Source organism: Chelonia mydas, chromosome 13 (genome assembly GCF_015237465.2).
Source record: "Chelonia mydas isolate rCheMyd1 chromosome 13, rCheMyd1.pri.v2, whole genome shotgun sequence".
Classification (NCBI taxonomy): Eukaryota; Metazoa; Chordata; order Testudines; family Cheloniidae; genus Chelonia; species Chelonia mydas.
This window is the reverse complement of record NC_051253.2, coordinates 19064845-19084525: the sequence shown is the minus strand read 5'-3', so window position 1 is coordinate 19084525 and position 19681 is coordinate 19064845. Positions and strand designations below refer to the sequence as shown.

The 19681-nt window shown below is 46.1% G+C and overlaps 1 protein-coding gene across 2 annotated transcripts in view; it reads right to left on the bottom strand.

Moving 5' to 3' along the window:
- LOC102945898 (thyrotropin-releasing hormone receptor-like) overlaps nucleotides 1–17470 on the bottom strand; it is a 28221-nt gene extending 10751 nt beyond the window's left edge. The window contains exons 1-2 of one of the 2 annotated variants that reach the window (XM_007067281.3): nucleotides 17340–17470; nucleotides 14547–15436 (exon numbers count right to left, since the gene is read on the bottom strand). In XM_007067281.3, the coding sequence (XP_007067343.1) occupies nucleotides 14547–15353 (807 nt within the window). In that variant the 5' untranslated portion in view covers nucleotides 15354–15436; nucleotides 17340–17470. Of the gene's footprint in view, nucleotides 1–14546; nucleotides 15437–16672; nucleotides 16955–17339 lie in introns of those variants that run through there. The other variant, XM_043527357.1, reaches the window with a different exon arrangement.
- Nucleotides 17471–19681: the final 2211 nt, after the last annotated feature.

The following is a 19681-nucleotide window of genomic DNA, read 5'->3' as shown; positions in this document are numbered from 1 at the left end:
GAATGCCTGTGGAACCCCACTTGAGACCTCCCTCCAATCTGACATTATTCCATTAATAGTTACTCTTTGTTTGCAGTTGTTTAACCAATTATGTATCCATTTAATTGTAGCTCTGCCAAGCCCACATTTCTCCAGCTTACTTAACAGAATGCCATGTGGGACTGTGTCAAAAGTCTTGCTGAAGTTCAGGTTAATGTCCACTGCATTCCCCTTATCCACCAAATCCGTTACCCTATCAAAGAAGGAAATCTAGTTGGTTTGCATGATTTGTTCTTAGTAAATCCATGCTGGCTGCTAATGATTATGCCAGGGCGTGTGACTGCATGTGTGTGGGAAGCAGCTTTCTTCTCAAAAATCTCTCTCAACAAATGCCTTCTGCATCTCTGTCTTCATCCTGTGCCCCTAACAAGGTTTTTCTCAGTGTGACACGCTCGTTTCATTCCACACAGCTCCACACGGAAAAGTCACAAAATGGAACCAACCCACAAGTCTCTCACTAAAGCACAAACTCAACAAAGGGAAGTCTTTCAAAGCAGTTAAACACACCAGCCATAACTGCTAACTCTAACTTCTTGGAGCAATGAGAGCTGTTTGCTGTAATGAGCACAATCACCTCCACAAGCATCTCTTTGAACACTGTGCCGTGGGAAGGGGGACGGAATGAGTTACACTCAAAAGCTCTGGGAGTGAAGTCAGTTTTAATCCACAGAACAACTTCACTCTAAGCCAAGACCTCGTGATGAGAGTGGCACCTTGTGTTGCAATACATTTTTGGGGGGCTTTCATCCTCCATCACTGTGAATGCATTTCCACTGTGTCTGAGTTCACCGCTCCCACTGTACAGAGCTTACTGGAGTTACAGTCCTCCCAGCTCATTTTAGTCATTTAGGAGATGGCTGCTGTTTTGCAGTCCCACTCAGTATCTCCATCTCTGCTTCTTACATCTGGCCTTAGTGAGTTCCTTAGGCTGTATGCTTTCTATCACCCCTTCCATCTGCTACAGTCTCACTTTAGGCAGCTGCTTTTGAGTCCCTGCTGCTGTTCTCCAGTTTCCACACCATCTCACTTCCCCTTGCACACCTTCTCCCCTGCCTTATTTTTGTCCTACCATTCCAACACACCTTCAGCCCCACTTCACGTGGCCATCCCTGTAGCCTCTTAGTCCTGGCCACAGTGGTTTAAAAAACATCTCTGCTGCCCACTGGTGGTTATTTATTATCAGATAAAATCATGTAACATTTTTATTTATCAGGCAATTATCCCTAAGCACATTGTTTCCAACATAAACCTTGCAAAATAGCCTCCCTTATGAAAGTCACACTAATCCCTGCTCTGTGTCTGTGGAATTCACACAGATCATCTTAGGTAAATGAGCTTGTTCACACATTACATTTGAAAAACTAACCAATTGTACCGCTTGAACCACTCAGACATGTGCAGCCTAAATTGGCCGGAGAAACTGGCTGTAACACATATCCTCTCTTGCCCCTCCCCTCCCAGGTTTCATAGATTCATAGATTTTAAAGCCAGAAGGGACCATTATGATAATTTTATCTGAGCTCCTGTTTAAAGGTGGCCTGGGGATCTCACCCCATAATTTCTGCATCAAGCCCAAAATTTCTGTATGAGCTACAACATCTCTTTCAGAAAGATATCAAGTCTTGATTTAAAGATTTCAAGTTTCCCTAAGTATGCGCCAAATGGTTTTTTAACTTACTAATAATTCATAGATTCATAGCATTTAAGGGCAGACAAGACCATTAGATCATCTAGTATGACTTCCTGTACATCACAGGCCATTAAATTGGCCATAACTGCTGTATGGAGCCCAATAACTTGTTTGACTAACACATTACTTGTGTTTTGCTGAAGCATATCTTCCAGAAAAGCATCCAGTCCTGACTTGAAGACATTATGAGATGGAGAACCCACCACTTCTTTTGGTAGTTCGTTCCAATGGTTAATCACTCTCACTGTTAAAAACTTGTGCCTAATTTCTAATTTGATTTTGTCTGGCTTTATCTTTAGTACCTGGTATTTTCTCCCTGTGAAGATACTTATAGACTGTAATCAAGTCACTGCTTAATCTTCTTTTTGAAAAGCTAAACAAATTGAGCTCTTTAAGTCTCTCACTGTCAGGCATTTTCTCCAGCCCTCAAATCATTTTTGTGGCTCTTTTCTGCACACTCCCCACTTTTTCAACATGCTTTTTAAAATATGGACACCAAAACTGGATGCAGTATTCCAGGATCAGTCTCACCAGAGCCATACATAGAGGTAAAATCATCTCCCTACTTCTGTTCATTACCCCGCTGTTTGTGCATCCAAGGATCGCATGAGCACCCTTGGCCACAGCATCACACTGGCAGCTCATGCTAAGTTGCTTGTGCACTATCACCCCTAAGCCCTTCTCAGAGTCACTACTTTCTAGCACACAGTCCCCATTCTGTAGGTATGGTCTGCATTCCTTGTTCCTACATGTATAACTGCATTTGGCTGTATTAAAACACATTTTGTTTGAATGGGCCCAGGTTACCATACAGATTGCTCTGTATGATTGCCTTGTCCTCATCGTTTACTACTGTGCATATCCATGTGTCATCTGAAAGTTTTATCAGCAGTGATTTTATATTTACTGCCAGATCTCTGATGCAAAGGTGTACCTTATTTCTGGTCTGAATCTGTCTCACTTCAGTTTCCATCCACTGGACTGCTGCAAGATCAAATAGCTGGGGCATGTTGTATCCGCTCCTGTCTGTCATGTTAGTCACATAGGCCCTAATCCTGAAAATGCTTACACACATGAGTAGGCCCATAGACTAAATAGATAAATTCATGGAGGATAGGTCCATCATGACTATTAGCCAAGAAGGGCAGGAATGGTGTCCCTAGCCTCTGTTTGCCAGAGGCTGGGAGTGGGTGCAGGGAATGGATCAGTTGGTGATTGCCTATTCTGTTCATTCCCTCTGGGGCACCTCGCATTGGCTGCCATCAGAAGACAGGATACTGGACTAGATGGACCTTTGGTCTGACCCAGTATGGCCATTCCTATGTTCTTTAATTCAAACATCCATGAGTGTTTGCAGGATCCAGGTCTTAGAATGTGTAAGCTCCTCAGAGCAGGGATCTGCCTTCTATTTGTTTCCTGTGAGATGCCCAGCATACCTGTGAACAGTAGGAGATAACAAATATAATAATATTTATTGCTATGTTAGCACCTGCAGAAGCACATTTGTATTAGAAAATCTGCTGATTTCTAGGTGCCTCCCTTGTGTTTGTACCTACTTGGCAATTGTGCTTTTAAACAAGCTCCTGTATTGACGCAGAGAAGTCTCATTATTAGCATGTCTACGGGGGGGGGGGGGGGAGAGGTTATCCTAGTATTTACCATTCCAGATAAGACACCTCTCCCCATATGACGAGATAACTGGCTCTGTGGATGAGGGGAAAATGGTGGATGTGTTGTTCCTTGACTTTAGCAAAGCTTTTGATACGGTCTCCCACAGTATTCTTGCCAGCAAGTTAAAGAAGTATGGGCTGGATGAATGGACTATAAGGTGGATAGAAAGTTGGCTAGATTGTCGGGCTCAACGGGTAGTGATCAATGGCTCCATGTCTAGTTGGCAGCCAGTATCAAGCGGAGTGCCCCAAGGGTTGGTCCTCGGGCCGGTTTTGTTCAATATCTTCATAAATGATCTGGAGGATGGTGTGGATTGCACCCTCAGCAAGTTTGCAGATGACACTAAACTGGGAGGAGAGGTAGATATACTGGAGGGTAGGGATAGGATACAGAGGGACCTAGACAAATTAGAGGATTGAGCCAAAAGAAATCTGATGAGGTTCAACAAGGACAAGTGCAGAGTCCTGCACTTAGGATGGAAGAATCCCATGCACCGCTACAGACTAGGGACCGAATGGCTCGGCAGCAGTTCTGCAGAAAAGGACCTAGGGGTTACAGTGGATGAGAAGCTGGATATGAGTCAACAGTGTGCCCTTGTTGCCAAGAAGGCCAATGGCATTTTGGGATGTATACGTAGGGGCATCGCCAGCAGATCGAGGGTCGTGATCATTCCCCTCTATTCGACATTGGTGAGGCCTCATCTGGAGTACTGTGTCCAGTTTTGGGCCCCACACTATAAGAAGGATGTGGAAAAATTGAAAAATGTCCAGCGGAGGGCAACAAAAATGATTAGGGGACTGGAACATATGACTTATGAGGAGAGGCTGAGGGAACTGGGATTGTTTAGTCTGCGGAAGAGAAGAATGAGGGGGGATTTGATAGCTGCTTTCAACTACCTGAAAGGGGGTTCCAAAGAGGATGGATCTAGACTGTTCTCAGTGGTAGCTGATGACAGAACAAGGAGAAACGGTCTCAAGTTGCAGTGGGGGAGGTTTAGGTTGGATATTAGGAAAAACTTTTTCACTAGGAGGGTGGAGAAACACTGGAATGCGTTACCTAGGGAGGTGGTGGAATCTCCTTCCTTAGATATTTTTAAGGTCAGGCTTGACAAAGCCCTGGCTGGGATGATTTAGTTGGGGATTGGTCCTGCTTTGAGCAGGGGGTTGGACTAGATGACCTCCTGAGGTCCCTTCCAACCCTGATATTCTATGATTCTATGATTTTTTAATTATAATACAGCTTCTGGTGCTATTCAAAGTTTCTGACACAAATGACAAGGTAGCTTTCTGAAGGCCACCAGGAATATTTTCTGTGACATTTTCAAAAAGCTGCCAGTGCTTCTGGCCAGCCTATGGAAAGCATGAATGGCAGAAGGCAAATAATCCATACCAACAACAAATGATTCATAAGCAAATGAGCCTGTCACAGGTTTTGAACCAGTATCACTTGTGAAGCAGCATTCTATGGTGCTATTCAAGAGACGAATGCTCCTAAAGCCATCTGGGTTGTCTTGTGGTTGGAAAGAGATGGAATGTCACCTGACATCTCTCAGTGCTAGTGATTCAACCTATTCCACAGAAAGGGGGCCTGGAGACTGGGTTTTTGAGGCAAAGCCAAGGCTGTAATGCTAGTGCAGTCACTACTTGATGGTAGCACAATTATTAGGGATGGAACAGACCTGTTGGGTGGAGTATTCCAGTATTGCCATGGGCAAGATCAGCCCTTTACTGCACTACCCAAAGGGGCAAATCCAGCCTCAGTTTGAAGAACTCCAGTAGTGGGAGCTTCTCTGATGTTCCTTGGGAGAGTTTCCCACAGACCAATGCAACTACCTGTTCCTGCAGTCTAGCTTGCATTTTCTTTTATACCGTTTCATGCCCCCATTTCTTAGGTTAAAAACTTCCCCAAGGCACAAATTCTTCCTTGTCCCTGGAACAGTATCGCCACCACCACCAAGTGAGTTAGACAAAGATTTAGGAAAAGGACCACTTGGAGTTTCTGTTTCCCCAAAATATCCCCCCAAGCCCCTTCACCACCTTTCCTGGGGAGGCTTGAGAGTAAAAAAGGTAGCACAGACCAGACCCTTGGGTTTTTAGGACACTAAAAACCCCGATCAGATTCTTAAAGACAGAACTTTTATTATAAAGAAAAAGAAAGTAAAAGAAACACCTATGTAAAATCATGATGGAAGATAATTTTACAGGGGTAATAAGATTTAAAACACAGAGGATTCCCCTCTAGGCAAAACTTTAAAGTTACAAAAAAACAGGAATAAACCTTCCTCTTAGCATAGGGAAAATTCACAAGCTAAAACAAAAGATACTCTAACGCATTTCCTTGCTATTACTTACTATTTCTGTAATTTTAGATGTATCATTCAGTAGGAGCTGGATTACTTGCTTGGTCTCTCTCTGTCTCCAGAGAGAACAACAAAAGCACAAACAAAAACCTTCCCCCTACCCCCCCCCCCAATTTGAAAGTATCTTCTTTCCCCATTGGTCCTTCTGGTCAGGTGCCAACTAGGTTAATGGAACTGATTAACCCTTTACAGGTAAAGGAGGGATTTTATGCTACCCTTAGCTGTATGTTTATGACACCTCACAAGTGGATGGAGCATCATGAATCACCACAGTTTATGAATGATCTATTAGCTGTTCTTCAATCCAGTTCACAGAATTTCCATCTAGATCAAATTTATCCAGTTAGCTTTCAGGTGGCATTGTTAGATGCTCTACTAAAGCCAAGATTTATGATACTCAGAGCACTCTTTCTGTTTATTCCTTCCGCAGCTGCATCAAAATAGCTATGTGATTTATCTGGCGTGATTTTGGTGCATAGATAATTTACTGTTAAGGATAACAGCACACAGTTAAATAGCTTCACAATGACTCTAGTGGGTAGAGTAAAGGACAGGGAGTTGAACTCTTGGGTTCTGTTCTTGGCTCTTTTTTTCACTCGGTATGTGAAACTGGGCAAGCCATTTAAGCTTCTCTGTGACTCAAATCAGCCATATATAAAATGGGTGTGATGATCCTTTCATACATCACGTGGGCTTGTGACACTTATTTCAAGTAGTTAAAGCACTCTGAGATCTTTGGATGAGGAGTATAAAAATAGATAGGAAAAAGGCAGTGGCATTTTGATCCCTTCACTGTTATAGAAGAAAAACCGGTACTTGAAAACATATGCTGCCATTCAAGGAAAAGCTGACTGCCCATTTAGTTTCACCTCATATCACTTGTCTCAATACCACCAAGTACAATGTGAAACACATACTAAGCAGCACTTACATTCAAATTACATGGCAGCCTGTTCCCTGGAACCCCATAAAGATCATTGCCTTCCAGACAGGAGACGGTTACTTTGTTTCTGATATAGGGACCTGATCCTCTTCCCATTGAAGCTAATGATGAAACTCCCATTCATTTCAGTGGTGCAGGATCAGGACCTAAGTGAATTAGGGACATAAACACACGTGCTTCAGGGTATAAGCAAAACTAACTAGTGGAGGTTAAGACGACACTTCCTCTGGGAGGAAGTTATTCCATGACTACCTAGAGTAGGGTTTCTTGCACTTTCCTCTTAAACTTGCGTGCCAACAACTGTTAAAATCATGATACTGGACTAGGTGGTCCACTGCTCTAATCCAGTATGGCATTTCCTATGTATATTCCTATGAAGTGGGAAGTTGCATATCAATTAAGCCTAGAGGCATAATTTCTTGTCCTACTGATTGAACTCAGAATGTTGATGAGTATTTATGCTAGACTCATTTTCTGAGTGCTGAATGGACCTCAAAAATTGTTAAGTTCAAGTTTGGTGCAGATAAGTCTCCAGAAATGTGTGCACTTCTCAGTACTCTCTGTACCATGTGGGTCTGCAGACCTGGGTTGGCAAGCTTGGGTGAGCAAGATTTTGCATGAGATTTGAGGGCACTTCTGTCCACACATGAAACTACTGTGAGAATAGCCTTGCCTTTGATAATTCTGACCCTATCTGGGAAGCAGAAAAAACAAAAGTATCACCTCAAAACCTTAATGGTTCCATCTGAGTTTAGTCCTAAAAATCAGTGAAGGTTTTTTCAGAGAAATTGGGCTTACTTACCCTACTACTGAAGTGCAACCACCTTTGGGGTGGAACATAGCAACTGGTTAACGGTGCACAACAATACAAGTGTTTGGATCAGGAAATTAAGAAGAATTCTGGATCCAGCTGAAATTGCCTAGGCAATGAAGAGAGTGGAAACTCAGCCATGACATTCAGATTAGCACCCTTATTCTGATGAAAGGGGATGTTTAATGACCATAAGCTTTGGCTTTATGTCTCACCCTTAAGACTGTGGTTACTAATAAATTTCTGAAGCAGGCATTAATGAGCCTGGAGTGCCTAACTAGAAGGCTTGTCAGACAGTTGTTTGATAACTGAGCTAATAGTGTAGCTAGCCTGCTTCCTCTCCATCAGTGTCTCATTAAACAGACCCCTTTCAAACGCTGTTTGTCTGGACTCAGCAGGACACATCTAACAAAGTGCATCAGGAATCCACATGAAATACAATGTTCGGCAAGCCGTGGCATAAGAAAATATTTCCAGATAAAGAGCCTCCTGCATATATCTGTCCTCTCTCCTTTTCTATGACAAACAGAATCATCTGTGAGAAAATGGCACAGAAAACATTCTGAGGTTGATTGTGTCCTTTACACAAATGAGCATCTGGAAATAAATTATCACAAAACCTGCATCCTTTCTCACTCCTGAGATGTGCCCTTATGCAATGCAGGACAGAGAGAGATTAGCAGAACAATCAGAGGCCAGCTATGTTATATATTCTTGCCTGTACCAAACTTTCAGATACAGAAGAGGCATTTCCACTGCCTCCCCACCAAATGTTTTTCACCCTTACAGGGCTATATAGCCCATCTTCTCAGTAGTCCCTTCCATAAGGAAGGCTTTGCCACTGGGGCACCTGTACAGTATTAGCTTTACTGTTTACTTACAAACCTCACTTTTCCTAGGGACTGGAGTCAGCCACGGAAGTCTCTCATCCTTGTACTGACTCTACTTAATTGTAAGATCACAACCTAGGTGGTGTGATGGCAGGAACTCCTAGTCAATGTGATATAGAGAACATAAGTATTTGGAGTTCCGATATACACAGTTCACATACAGAAGCTTGAAATGGGGGTTTCTGGTATGTCTTTCCAGTCAGTATTTTTCCTCTAAGGTATTTAAGTTGGTATTTATAGCATCATAGAAATGTTGGGCTGGAAGGGACTTTAAGAGGTCATCTAGTTCAGCCCTCTGCACTGAGGCAGGACCAAGGAAACTTAGACCATCCCTGGCAGGTGTTTGTCCAGCCTGTTCTTAAAAGCTTCCAATGATGGGGATTCCACAACCTTCCTTAGAAGCCTATTCCAGAGCTTCACTACCCTTATAGATAGGAAGTTTTTCCTAATAATTTACCAAATCTTCCTTGCTGCAGATTAAGCCCATTACTTCTTGCCCTACCTTCAGTGGACATGATGGAGAAGAATTGATCCCAGTCCTCTTTATAACAGCCCTTAACATATTTGAAGACTGTTATCACGTCCCCACTCGGTCTTCTTTTCTCAAGACTAAACATGCCCTGTTTTTTTAATCTTTCCTCAGAGATCAAGTTTTCTAAACCTTTTATCATTTTTGTTGCTCTCCTCTGAACTATATCCAGTATGCCCCATCTTTCCTAAAGTGTGGCACCCAGAACTGAACACCGTACTCCAGCTGAGGCCTCACCAGTATTGAGCAGAGTGGAACAATTACCTCCTGTGTCTTATATATGACATTCCTGTTAGTACACCCCAGAATTACATTAGCCTTTTTTGCACTGCATCACACTGTGGACTCATATTCAATTTGTCATCCACTATAACTCACATATCCTTTTCAGCAGTACTACCATCTAGCCAATTGTTCCCCATTTTATAGCTGTGCATTCAATTTTTTTCCTTCCTAAGTGTCGTACTTTGCATTTGTCTTTTTTGAATTTCATCTTGTTGATTTCAGACAATTCTCTAATTTGTCAAGGTTGTTTTGAACTCTAATCCTGTCCTCCAAAATGCTTGCAACCCTTCCCAGCTTGGTCTCCTTGCAAATTTTAAAAGCATACTCTCTGCTCCATTATCCAAGTCATGTGACTGGACTGAGTCACATCCAAGTCATGTGACTCGACTGTGAACCATTAATAACTTCTCTTTGAGAATGCTCTTTCAGCCAGTTGTACACCCACCTTATTGTAATACAATCTACACCACATTTCCCTAGTTTGCTTTTGAGAATGTCATGCAGGACTGCGTCAAAAGCCTTACTGAAAACAAGGCATATCATGTCTTCAGTTTCTCCCCATCCACTTGGCAGTAACCTTTATAATAGCTGGTAAGCTCTTTAGGGAAAGGGCTGTCATTTATGATATTTGTACAGCACCTAGCACAGTGGGATTCTAACATGATTCGGGCCTCTAGATGCTACTGCAATATAAGTGTTAATAATAATATGCATGTTAGCCCATTGTCTTCTGAAATCCTCCAAAGCCCATTGAATGGGAAGCTGTAACGGTTCCAAATATTATGCTGGATGCAATCAGACATGCTAATAATCCTGTCATCCTTGTTGAGAGGCTCACAATAGTATGTGTGCATTAAACACATTTACTGTCTGCCAGGTAAATGATTCACACCCACTGGAGACTCTCAAATGTATCCAAAAAAAAAAAAGAAAAGAAAAGAAAAGCTGGAAGATAATACCACGAAACAATATTTAGCTTGCTGACTCTGGCCTGATATACTCATCTGTCTCTGTTTCCTCTCCGCTGCTCTCTGTGAACTGTAATAAATGTATTAAGCTCTAGGCAATTTGCTGTTAAAAACTGGATGACTCTCGGCTAAATATTAACGGGAAGGCTTTCTACTACAGAGACTCATTGAATAATGGAAGAATCTAATGAGGGGAAAGTAGTGGGTGCAAGAAGCATGACTACATTTAAGGCAAAGTTTGGCATTGACATAAATGACTTGGATATTCCATTTGAGATGGGCCAGCCCGTCTCCTGGTAGCTGATAAACCATGTTGCCCTATGGGCCTGATTCACTTCTCATTCTGCTTGACTTCTGTGTAGCTGCTCCCAATTTACAACACTAGAAGTGAGAGGAGAAGCGAGACCCTATAGTTTTCTCCAGCCTTCACAGCAGCCTTGATTTTAACATATGACAATGGCCCCTGTAAAATTTAACAAGATGATGACAGAAAAGTTAGAAGAAGAAAAAAGCAGGTTTTCAAATTCTTTCACATTTACAATTTTCTGAAAATGGAACTAGAGTCAGCAAAGGAAGAGAGACATTTTCAGCTGCAGCAGCTAATGAACTGCAAAGAGATGCATGCACTGGAGCTGTGTGTGTGTGAGAGGGACACACACCATATCTTATTATCCTCTTGCTGATGTCCCCCTAATATGGCTGCAGATCTCACGTATTCTCCCACTTGGTCCTTCCAAATTGCATTTTGTGGGGTTTCCTCTGTAGCTGCAGTTATCCTACTGCCTCCAAAGCTTGCCCTGGCTCTGCTGACAGTGGTTTCTTCTAGGGAGGCAAAGAATGAGGAAAGACCTTTAAAGTGATCTTTGGACCATGCAGTAAACCTGAACAGGACATTCTGGCTGTCACAGCTCAGGCTTCACTGCCCTGTGACTATTTGGAAGGTACCTTCCTGCTCACTGTCTCCCAGGAGCCCATCTCTCTCTGGAGACAGAGAGACCAATATTTCCAAAGTTTATTTCCCACCATAATGTTTCTGGGGTCCCTGGGTCTCACCAAGTTGACTCATTTGATAGTTCATGCAGCTTCATAATTCAGATGGATCCCGAGAGAGGCAGTACAACCCAGACAGGGCTGGGAACCAGGAGATGCATGTTCTTTTCCTGCTTCTGTCACTGACTTGCCATGTGACCTTGGGCCCTACTCTTCATCTCTCTGTGCCTCTGTTTCCTCATTTGTGTTGGGGGATAATGATACTGAGCCACCTTTTTAAAATGCTTTAAGAGCTACAGGTGGAAATATTATATTAATTATATTAATTATTATATTATTGTTCATCTCTCAGCCTCATCCAGGGACTCTCAGGCAGCAGCAGATCAGAAAGGCCATAAGAAACCTGACGCAAACCAGAGAGCCATTGCATGCTGAGAAGTCCCAGAATGCTATGGGTTGTGCCTTCTTACAAACAACACATTCTGGTGTGACCAAAAGGAGATAGTGTGTTCCTATGGTAAGTATCCTGTGTCTGCTTGTCTGCAAGAGCAGAATCAACAGGCCTCTGCTGGGCCTACAGAGTCGACAACTGTTGCTAAGGAGAGTTGAAAGTGTTATATGGAGCTATGCAATGCTCCACAAAAGACAAGGCAATTGTGCTGAAGAGCAGACAGCCTACTTCAGGCAATGATGGCCATCAGTCAGGGGAGGCACCCCATAAAGGGGCAACTTGTGTAGCAATTGTTCTTTGAAGAACATTTTCTGGACTCTCCAACCACCAGAATACAGTTCCAATGTGGCTGGATGCCTTACAGACCAAGAGCCATACCCTAAACTATCAAAGGCAGCGTAGTCTAGAGGAAAAAGCACGGGGCTGCAAGCCAGGAACGCCTGTGTTACAATCCTACATCTACCACTGACTGGCTGTAGGTAAGCCACTTAGCCTGGGATTTTCAAAATGAGGTGTGTGTATTTGTGGATGTACCCTGAGTGTGTGATTGTGGTAAGTGTGTGCGGATGATGGTTAGATGTCTAAGTGCCCATAAGAACAGGCTATGAGTGACAGGGGAGTTTCTGTGATTGCAGTCAGGAAATGAGGGGTGAAATCTTGGCTCCAGAGAAGCCAATAAGAGTTTTAGCCTGGGTGTGTAAAAGCACATACACAGTTCTAAAAACCCTTAAATGCTGAGCTGGCGTGAAACGTTGATCCTATTCCTCTTTCTTACAAGGGTGCTGGGAGAATTAGTTAATGTCAGCCCAGGGCTTTGAAGATACAATAGGCTGTCTGCAGCATGCCAAGTCGTATACCTTCCCTCACTACACACACAGCACTAGAACTGGTTGAAAAAGTTCAAATTTTGAAATTTTCTGATGGAAAAATGGGACACCAAAAGAGAATCCCATTTCCCAACCAGCCTTTACACAGCACTTATCAGTATCAGTGCATCCATGCCCCAAGAGTATATGATCCTTACAATTTGTAGACACTAAGGGCCAAAGTCAGCCCAGGTTTAAGCCCTTAAAGTCAAGGGAGTTGCACCCACTTACACCAGGCTAGAACTGGCCTTGCAAACTGCAGTCTCCAAATCCACATCTAAATCCTCTGCCTGTCCATTTCTGCTGTAAATTATCAAGCATAATCCCAAAGGGCCTCATTTGCCTATTATTTACACGTCTAAACCACTCCAGTTCCTTTATTTCAAATGCTAACATTTCACCCAGTTATTTTACAAGGATTCAGTATGTGATCTAAACCTTTCCATGGGAAGAGAAGAGACCAAGAGTTAAAGGAGAAAGACTAGAAACACACACACACACGGACAGCTTAAGAGATCCAAGTCCAGAGCTCTATTTTATTGCACCTGGTATTTCAAAATTTTCTCCTCACTGAGATGTAATGACTCACTCCTTGCTTGGATTCGCTAAGCAGCTCTAGAAATGGCACCTCTCCTGCCTCCCTGCAGCAATGGAAAAGTTGACTAATACACAATAAAGTAAAAGTGCAGATGTAAAAATAGAGGTCCCACATCTGGACACTGTGATTGTCCACTAAGGGAAGGAGGATAATAAGGTTTCAGGTAGTTATTGTCCAGCTAAAGTGTGGGTTAGGCAAAGGATGAAATCACATCCAGACAGAATGATGAACGCTAACAGGAACGAACCAGCCAAACACGGACTAACTAGCAAAGAAAAGGGAAACGTCTCCCCCTGCTGGAGGACAGCTCCTCTTTTTACCCAAGGCGAGTTTGCTCCCTAGAATTAATTCATATGCTATTGGCTCAGAAAGGAGTTCAGAGGGAAGGGATGGGAGTTTGGGTAATGGTGCTCCTGTCTGAGGTGTGTCTCATCAGATCTCCTCTTCCTTGGCGATTTTAAACTGGAAGGGTTAATTAATCATGATTCCAGTTTGGGAGTGAAGCTCAGGTTACATTATGGTAATCGAACACCTTACTAATCATGGAGCGAATTAATAGCTAGCCTGCAACAATATCCGCCTCTAGCCAGGACTGCTCCATTCCTGCGGAATGCTTCCCTTTCTTGTGGTGTGTGTAGCACAAGGCAGTCGTTTCTCTGCCTTCTCTGCTGAGACAGGGACTGTGGGGAACCAATGCCCTGTGTAGTCAGGGGCCTTTTAAAAGAATTCAGCCTTTTATCAGCTTTCACTCCTTTTCTCCTCTTACCCCTGACGATTTCATTACACAGGGAAGGGAAAGAAAACCCGGAAATAGCAATAAAGGCAATAGCATTATTCCTCTGCTCAGTCCCATTCCCCCCACACAACCTCGCTGTCTTCTGTGAGTGGGGCGATCACTCTTTTAAATCCAAGAAGCTCTGGGCTCTGTTGGGAAGTCTGCCAGCTTTGGGGGGTGTTCCAGGAGAAAAGGATCCCTAAGCACCCATCAGGTGTAATTGATTAGATGGCGTTCCAGGGCCCCTGCCAAGTCAGGGATCAGAGTCGCAGTTCTAAAAGATTTTGCCCCACAGAGAAGGCCCTTGCTGCCAACCCTCAAAGTAAGGCAACTCCGCAGGCTTGTCTGTTTAGAGAGATGATGACTTTCTAAGCAGCCACCAGACGGGTTCCTTTAATGCATCCTGACCATAACGGGGGTAATGCACTAAGTCGCCTACACCCTTTCCAGGATGTCACCTGGAAACACCGAGAAAAAAATGCCATTCAGACCAATTCCCAGAGTCTTTATAACACGTAAGAGACAAAGAGTGAAGACTTCTTTAGGAACACAGGAACACCACCTCTCTCATACCTCCAGTCCCTGCCCCACCCCACCTGTCTCATGCCCCCCCATCCTCCCAATGCCACCCTCTCTCAGGTGCAGCAGGAGGGGGGCAGCACACCGGCTTTCAGGATGTACCTGTTTCCTGGAGCTCAGAGCCCCGTTGTTGCCCTGGCAGGAGAGCTTCATTGAGCTGGAGCTGGGCGGCTTGCCCTGGTGCATGAAGCTGAGCCTGCCAGAGTCCTGGGGGCTGGCAGGCAGGGGGCTCATGAAGAGGATGCGGGCAATGAGGCCATACAGGACAGTGGCCAGCCCCAGTGGGATGACATAGAAGACAGTGAAGTCCAGGAAATAGATGGGCAGGTATAGGTTCCTGGAGACCCTGTAGCCACAGCTGACCTGCACCCCGTCTGAGAAGGTCGCCTGGGCAGTGTCCACCAGGAAGAACCACATCATGCAGTAGAGGGAGGTGAAGAGCCAGACACAAGCAATGATGCGCTTGGCCCGGGCCACGGTGCAGAGCAGCTGCGCTTTGATGGAGTGGCAGATGGCGATGTAGCGCTCCACCGTGAAGGCGGTGATGGAGCATGCTGAGATGTTGATGCCCAGGTACTGCAGGTAGGTGATGCACAGGCAGCCGGCGTAGCCGTACACCCAGGAGGCCACCACCTCCGATATGTTGGGCAGCCCTGCCGCCAGCAGCACAATCAGGTCTGCCACGGCCAGGCTCACCAGGTAGCAGTTGGTGGGGGTCACCATGTGCTTGGTGCGCAGCACCACCAGTACCACCATGATGTTCCCCGCGATGCCCACCCCACAGATCAGCAGCACCAGCAAGATGGTCACCACCTGCAGCTCCAGAGGGTGCTGGGGCATCTTCCCTAGGGTCTGGTTGACCCTGCTGTTGCCCAGAGGGGGTCCAAAGGCCAAGGTCTCGTTCTCCATGTGGCCTTGCTTGGGAGATCTCCTGCTGGTCCCCAGGGCTCCCCAGATGCTCTCACCAGCTCCCTGGCTGCACTTCAGGAGTCCTGAGCAAGGAGAGACAGGGAAAGTCAGTTGGTTCAAAGGAACCACCCTGATCTCTCCCTTGCACTCCCCATCAAGCAATCACCCCTCCTCCCAGTTACTTCTGGCGTCTTCCCCCAAAACATCAGGGGCCCTTTGATTGCGCTGCTCAAGAGTTAGGAAGGGTTTTGTTTTACATGTAAAGGTCCTCCCTGCCCCAGCACACACACATGCACCCCCCCAGCACCCCCCTCACACACACACCCTGGCAACCCCTCACAGAGCCCAACATACACCCGTACCCCAGCACACACACACAGCCAGCACCCCCTCATACATCCCAACACACAGACACCCCAGCACCCCCTCAACACACACCCATACCACAGCACACCCCCAGACACCCCAGCACACACCCCCAGCAGCCCCTCACACACCCCAGCACGCACACCCTAGCAACCCCTCAACACATACCCAGACCCCAACACACACCCACACCCCAGCACCCCAACACACACCCATACCACAGCGCGCACCCAGGCACCCCAGCACACACCCCAGCATCCTCTCAACACACACCCATACCACAACACCCAGAGACACCCCCTCACACACCTCAACACACACCCATACCACAGCACATACCCAGACACCCCAGCACACACACCCTAGCATCCCCTCAACACATACCCAGACCCAAACACACACACACACACCCCAGCATCCTCTCAACACACACCCATACCACAGCACCCAGAGACACCCCCTCACACACCTCAACACACACCCATACCACAGCACACCCCCGCACACCCCCAGACACCCCAGCACACACCCCCCCAGACACCCCAGCACACACATCCATACCACAGCACACACCCAGACACCCCAGCACACACCCCAGCATCCCCTCAACACACACCCATACCAAGGCACCCAGAGACACCCCCTCACACACCTCAACACACACCCATACCACAGCACATACAGACACCCCAGCACACACACACACACCCCAGACACCCCAGCACACACACCCCAGCATCCCCTCAACACACCCCCAGACACCCCAGCACACACCCCCCCAGACACCCCAGCACACACCCCAGCATCCCCTCAACACACACCCATACCAAGGCACCCAGAGACACCCCCTCACACACCTCAACACACACCCATACCACAGCACATACCCAGACACCCCAGCACACACACCCCCCAGACACCCCAGCACACACCCCAGCATCCCCTCAACACACCCCCAGACACCCCAGCAGCAGCAGCGATTCTGGGCTCGGAGACAGCCAACCCGCGGCACAGACAGGTGTCCCGCTGGCCCAAACTTTCGGCGCCTGCCATCGCTTCGCAGCCCCGGCGCCGCCGCATTCACCCCGCCCGAGCGCTCCTTTGCCTGAACCCCTCTTGCCTCTAAGCCGGAGAGAGAGGCCGGGCCGGGCCGGGCCGGGCGAACTTCACCCGCTCGGAGCTCCCTGGCCGGGCGGGGCGGCCAGAGGCGTCCCGGGGCGGAGGTGCTGGGGCTGGGCTCCGCGCTGCCGTGCCCGCCGGCCGGCTCTCTCCCGCGCGGCTGGAGCTGCGGCTCTCTGCTGAGCCGCCTGCAGCCTCTACCTACCCCCCGCCCCCGGGGGGGATTCCCAGCTGCCGTCTGGGGCAGGGTCCTAGCGCCCCCAGGCCCGCGGAGCCGGAGGGCAAAGCCCAGGGGAACAGGGCGCTAGTGACTAGTCCTCCCCCCAGCACGGGGCCGCCGCTCCATGTTCAACTCCCCGCCCCTCTTCTTCAGCCCTACTCATTCCCCCTCCGCTTCCTCCTCTGGAGGCACTTGCGCCAGTGCTTGTCCCCCAGCTACCCACTCCTGACTCCTGGGGGGTTGTGCAACCGGGCTTAGCTTCAGCGTGGGGATGAGCCCACCTCGGCAGTTCACTCACGCTCCTGGGGACTTCTCCTCTCCCTTGGGATCCGGGTTGCGCCGGTCGCTCAGAGCCAATTCGATTTGAACCGTCCACGTTTTCAAACACCACTCTGCCCTACATTTCAGTCCCCAAACCTCCCCTTGAATCTTCAGCTCCTGACCCTCGTGATAATTCTTCTGAGCTTTTCCTGGGGGCACATCAATTATCAACTCTTGCTTCTCTGTATGAAGAAGGAGACACACAAACCCTGAGCATGTACAGTCAGGGCTGCATAAAGTGGTGTAACACTTTCCATAATAAAGGATATACCTACAAGTACATAAAAGGTTGTTATAAGGAAGAGGGAGAAAAAATGTTCTCCTTAACCTCTGAGGATAGGACAGGAAGCAATGGGCTTAAATTGCAGCAAGGGAGGTTTAGGATGGACATTAGGAAAAACTTCCTGTCAGGGTAGTTAAGCACTGGAATAAATTCCCTAGGGAGACTGTGGAATCTCCGTCACTGGGGATTTTTAAGAGCAGGTTGGACAGACACCTGTCAGGGATGGTCAGATAATACTTAGTCCTGCTTGGATGCAGAGGACTGGATTTGTTGATCTCTTGAGGTCCTTCCAGTCCTACGATTCTATGATTCTTGCTATGGTTTTTTTTGCAGATCTCTCATGTCACCATCATTTGCAGCAGGCCTTTGATATGCAGCAAGGGCAATCCTTTTAGGCTACAGATTTTTATTTTTATTTTGTCTCATGAAATTCCATTCAGTTTGGCTCTAACATCAAGATACTGAAAAATCACCCTTTCTCTTCTCCCACTTGCTTTTCTTATGGAAATGTTGGGAGCCTGCCAAAATCACTGACCATTCCAAGGCTGGGCTCACACCACTGCCAAAGCAGCAGCAACAGTAGGCACTGCACTGAGAACACCAGGGAGCTGCCAATGCAGCTGTAAAGGGAGTGAAAAGGGCAGGCTCACCTTCCCCTGTAAACCTGCACATAATAGAATTTGTTTTTCCCCTTAAAAAAACCCTAAGAAATTATACACAAAAAATACATCGAAGGAATGTTGTTTAATTGCAAAGCCAAGTATTTGAAAGTTAGGGAATGCCAGATTTATGGTTGCCCAGGCAAACTTAGTCATGCCTCTTTGTATGTATGCATTATAACTGGTTAAGCACATAATAAAATACTATTTTTCCACAGAACGACCCCCCACACACACCACCTCAGCCAGTGCACAGAACAGACACACAAGGTTGGGGGGTGCAGACAACCATACACGTCGTACTTCCTGACTTTTGAATTCTTGACTTTACAACGTAAACAACATTTTCTAACACATTTTGTTATGTTTTATATTTAGATAATAAACACACCCACATATATGTATATAAATATGTATTATTCTATATATATTTTCTAAATTTCTTTGCAATGTTTGTAGAATACTTTTCTAGTTAGTGAAATGGTAGTCATAATAATTATTATCATCATTATTGCTGCCCTCTGGTATATGGGCAAGAACACGGCACATTCATTATAGATTCACAGCATTCCTGGTTACTTGTTGCTTGGCATCATTAGCAGGGTTGCAGTGCATTGTTCTCCCCGAATGCAGCACTGTTGCTCCACTTTCTTCTTTCTTGGCACTGCTCCAGCCATAATAAACATTCTCTTCCTATTACTTTTCATTGTGTCCACCACCCACCCTTATTTTCTACAGAAATAATAGCTGACATCATCATCAGCTCCCACAGCAGGATACTACTATATGGTAACTGTCTGGATCTGGAATTTATGATGTCAGGAACCCATGTCTTCACCACTGAACCAGCACTTAGAGTTTATTGCTTAATAGTACATCTCATTACTTAATTATTTTCTAATTGTTTGATGATTTAATTCTACCTCTTACCATTCAGCATTTGCTCAGTGGCATTTTTCATCCAATGCTGTCAGACTCAGCAAACTCCTTATTCACTTTGTGTTAATATAATAACTTTCAGCTTCCCACCTGAAGAACCTCTTAATATAAAAGCCACAGATCTGCAGGCAGTGAATGTGGCCACGCACTTCTTGCTTTTCTCCATCATGACCTCCACCCTATCCCTTCCCTTATGCTGACCAAGGTTTCCAGTGAACTTCTTGATCACCATTCATTACATAATCCTTTTCCACTGAGTGCTTGACGCTGTTGGATATGGCAATCTGCTGAATTCAGCCCCATATTTGGCACTGCACTAACCTGAAGTGCAGTCCATCAATTAGGCCAGGGTTTCTCAAACTGGGGGTCGTGACTCCCTCAGGAGGTCACAAGGTTATTACATGGGGGGTCATGAGCTGTC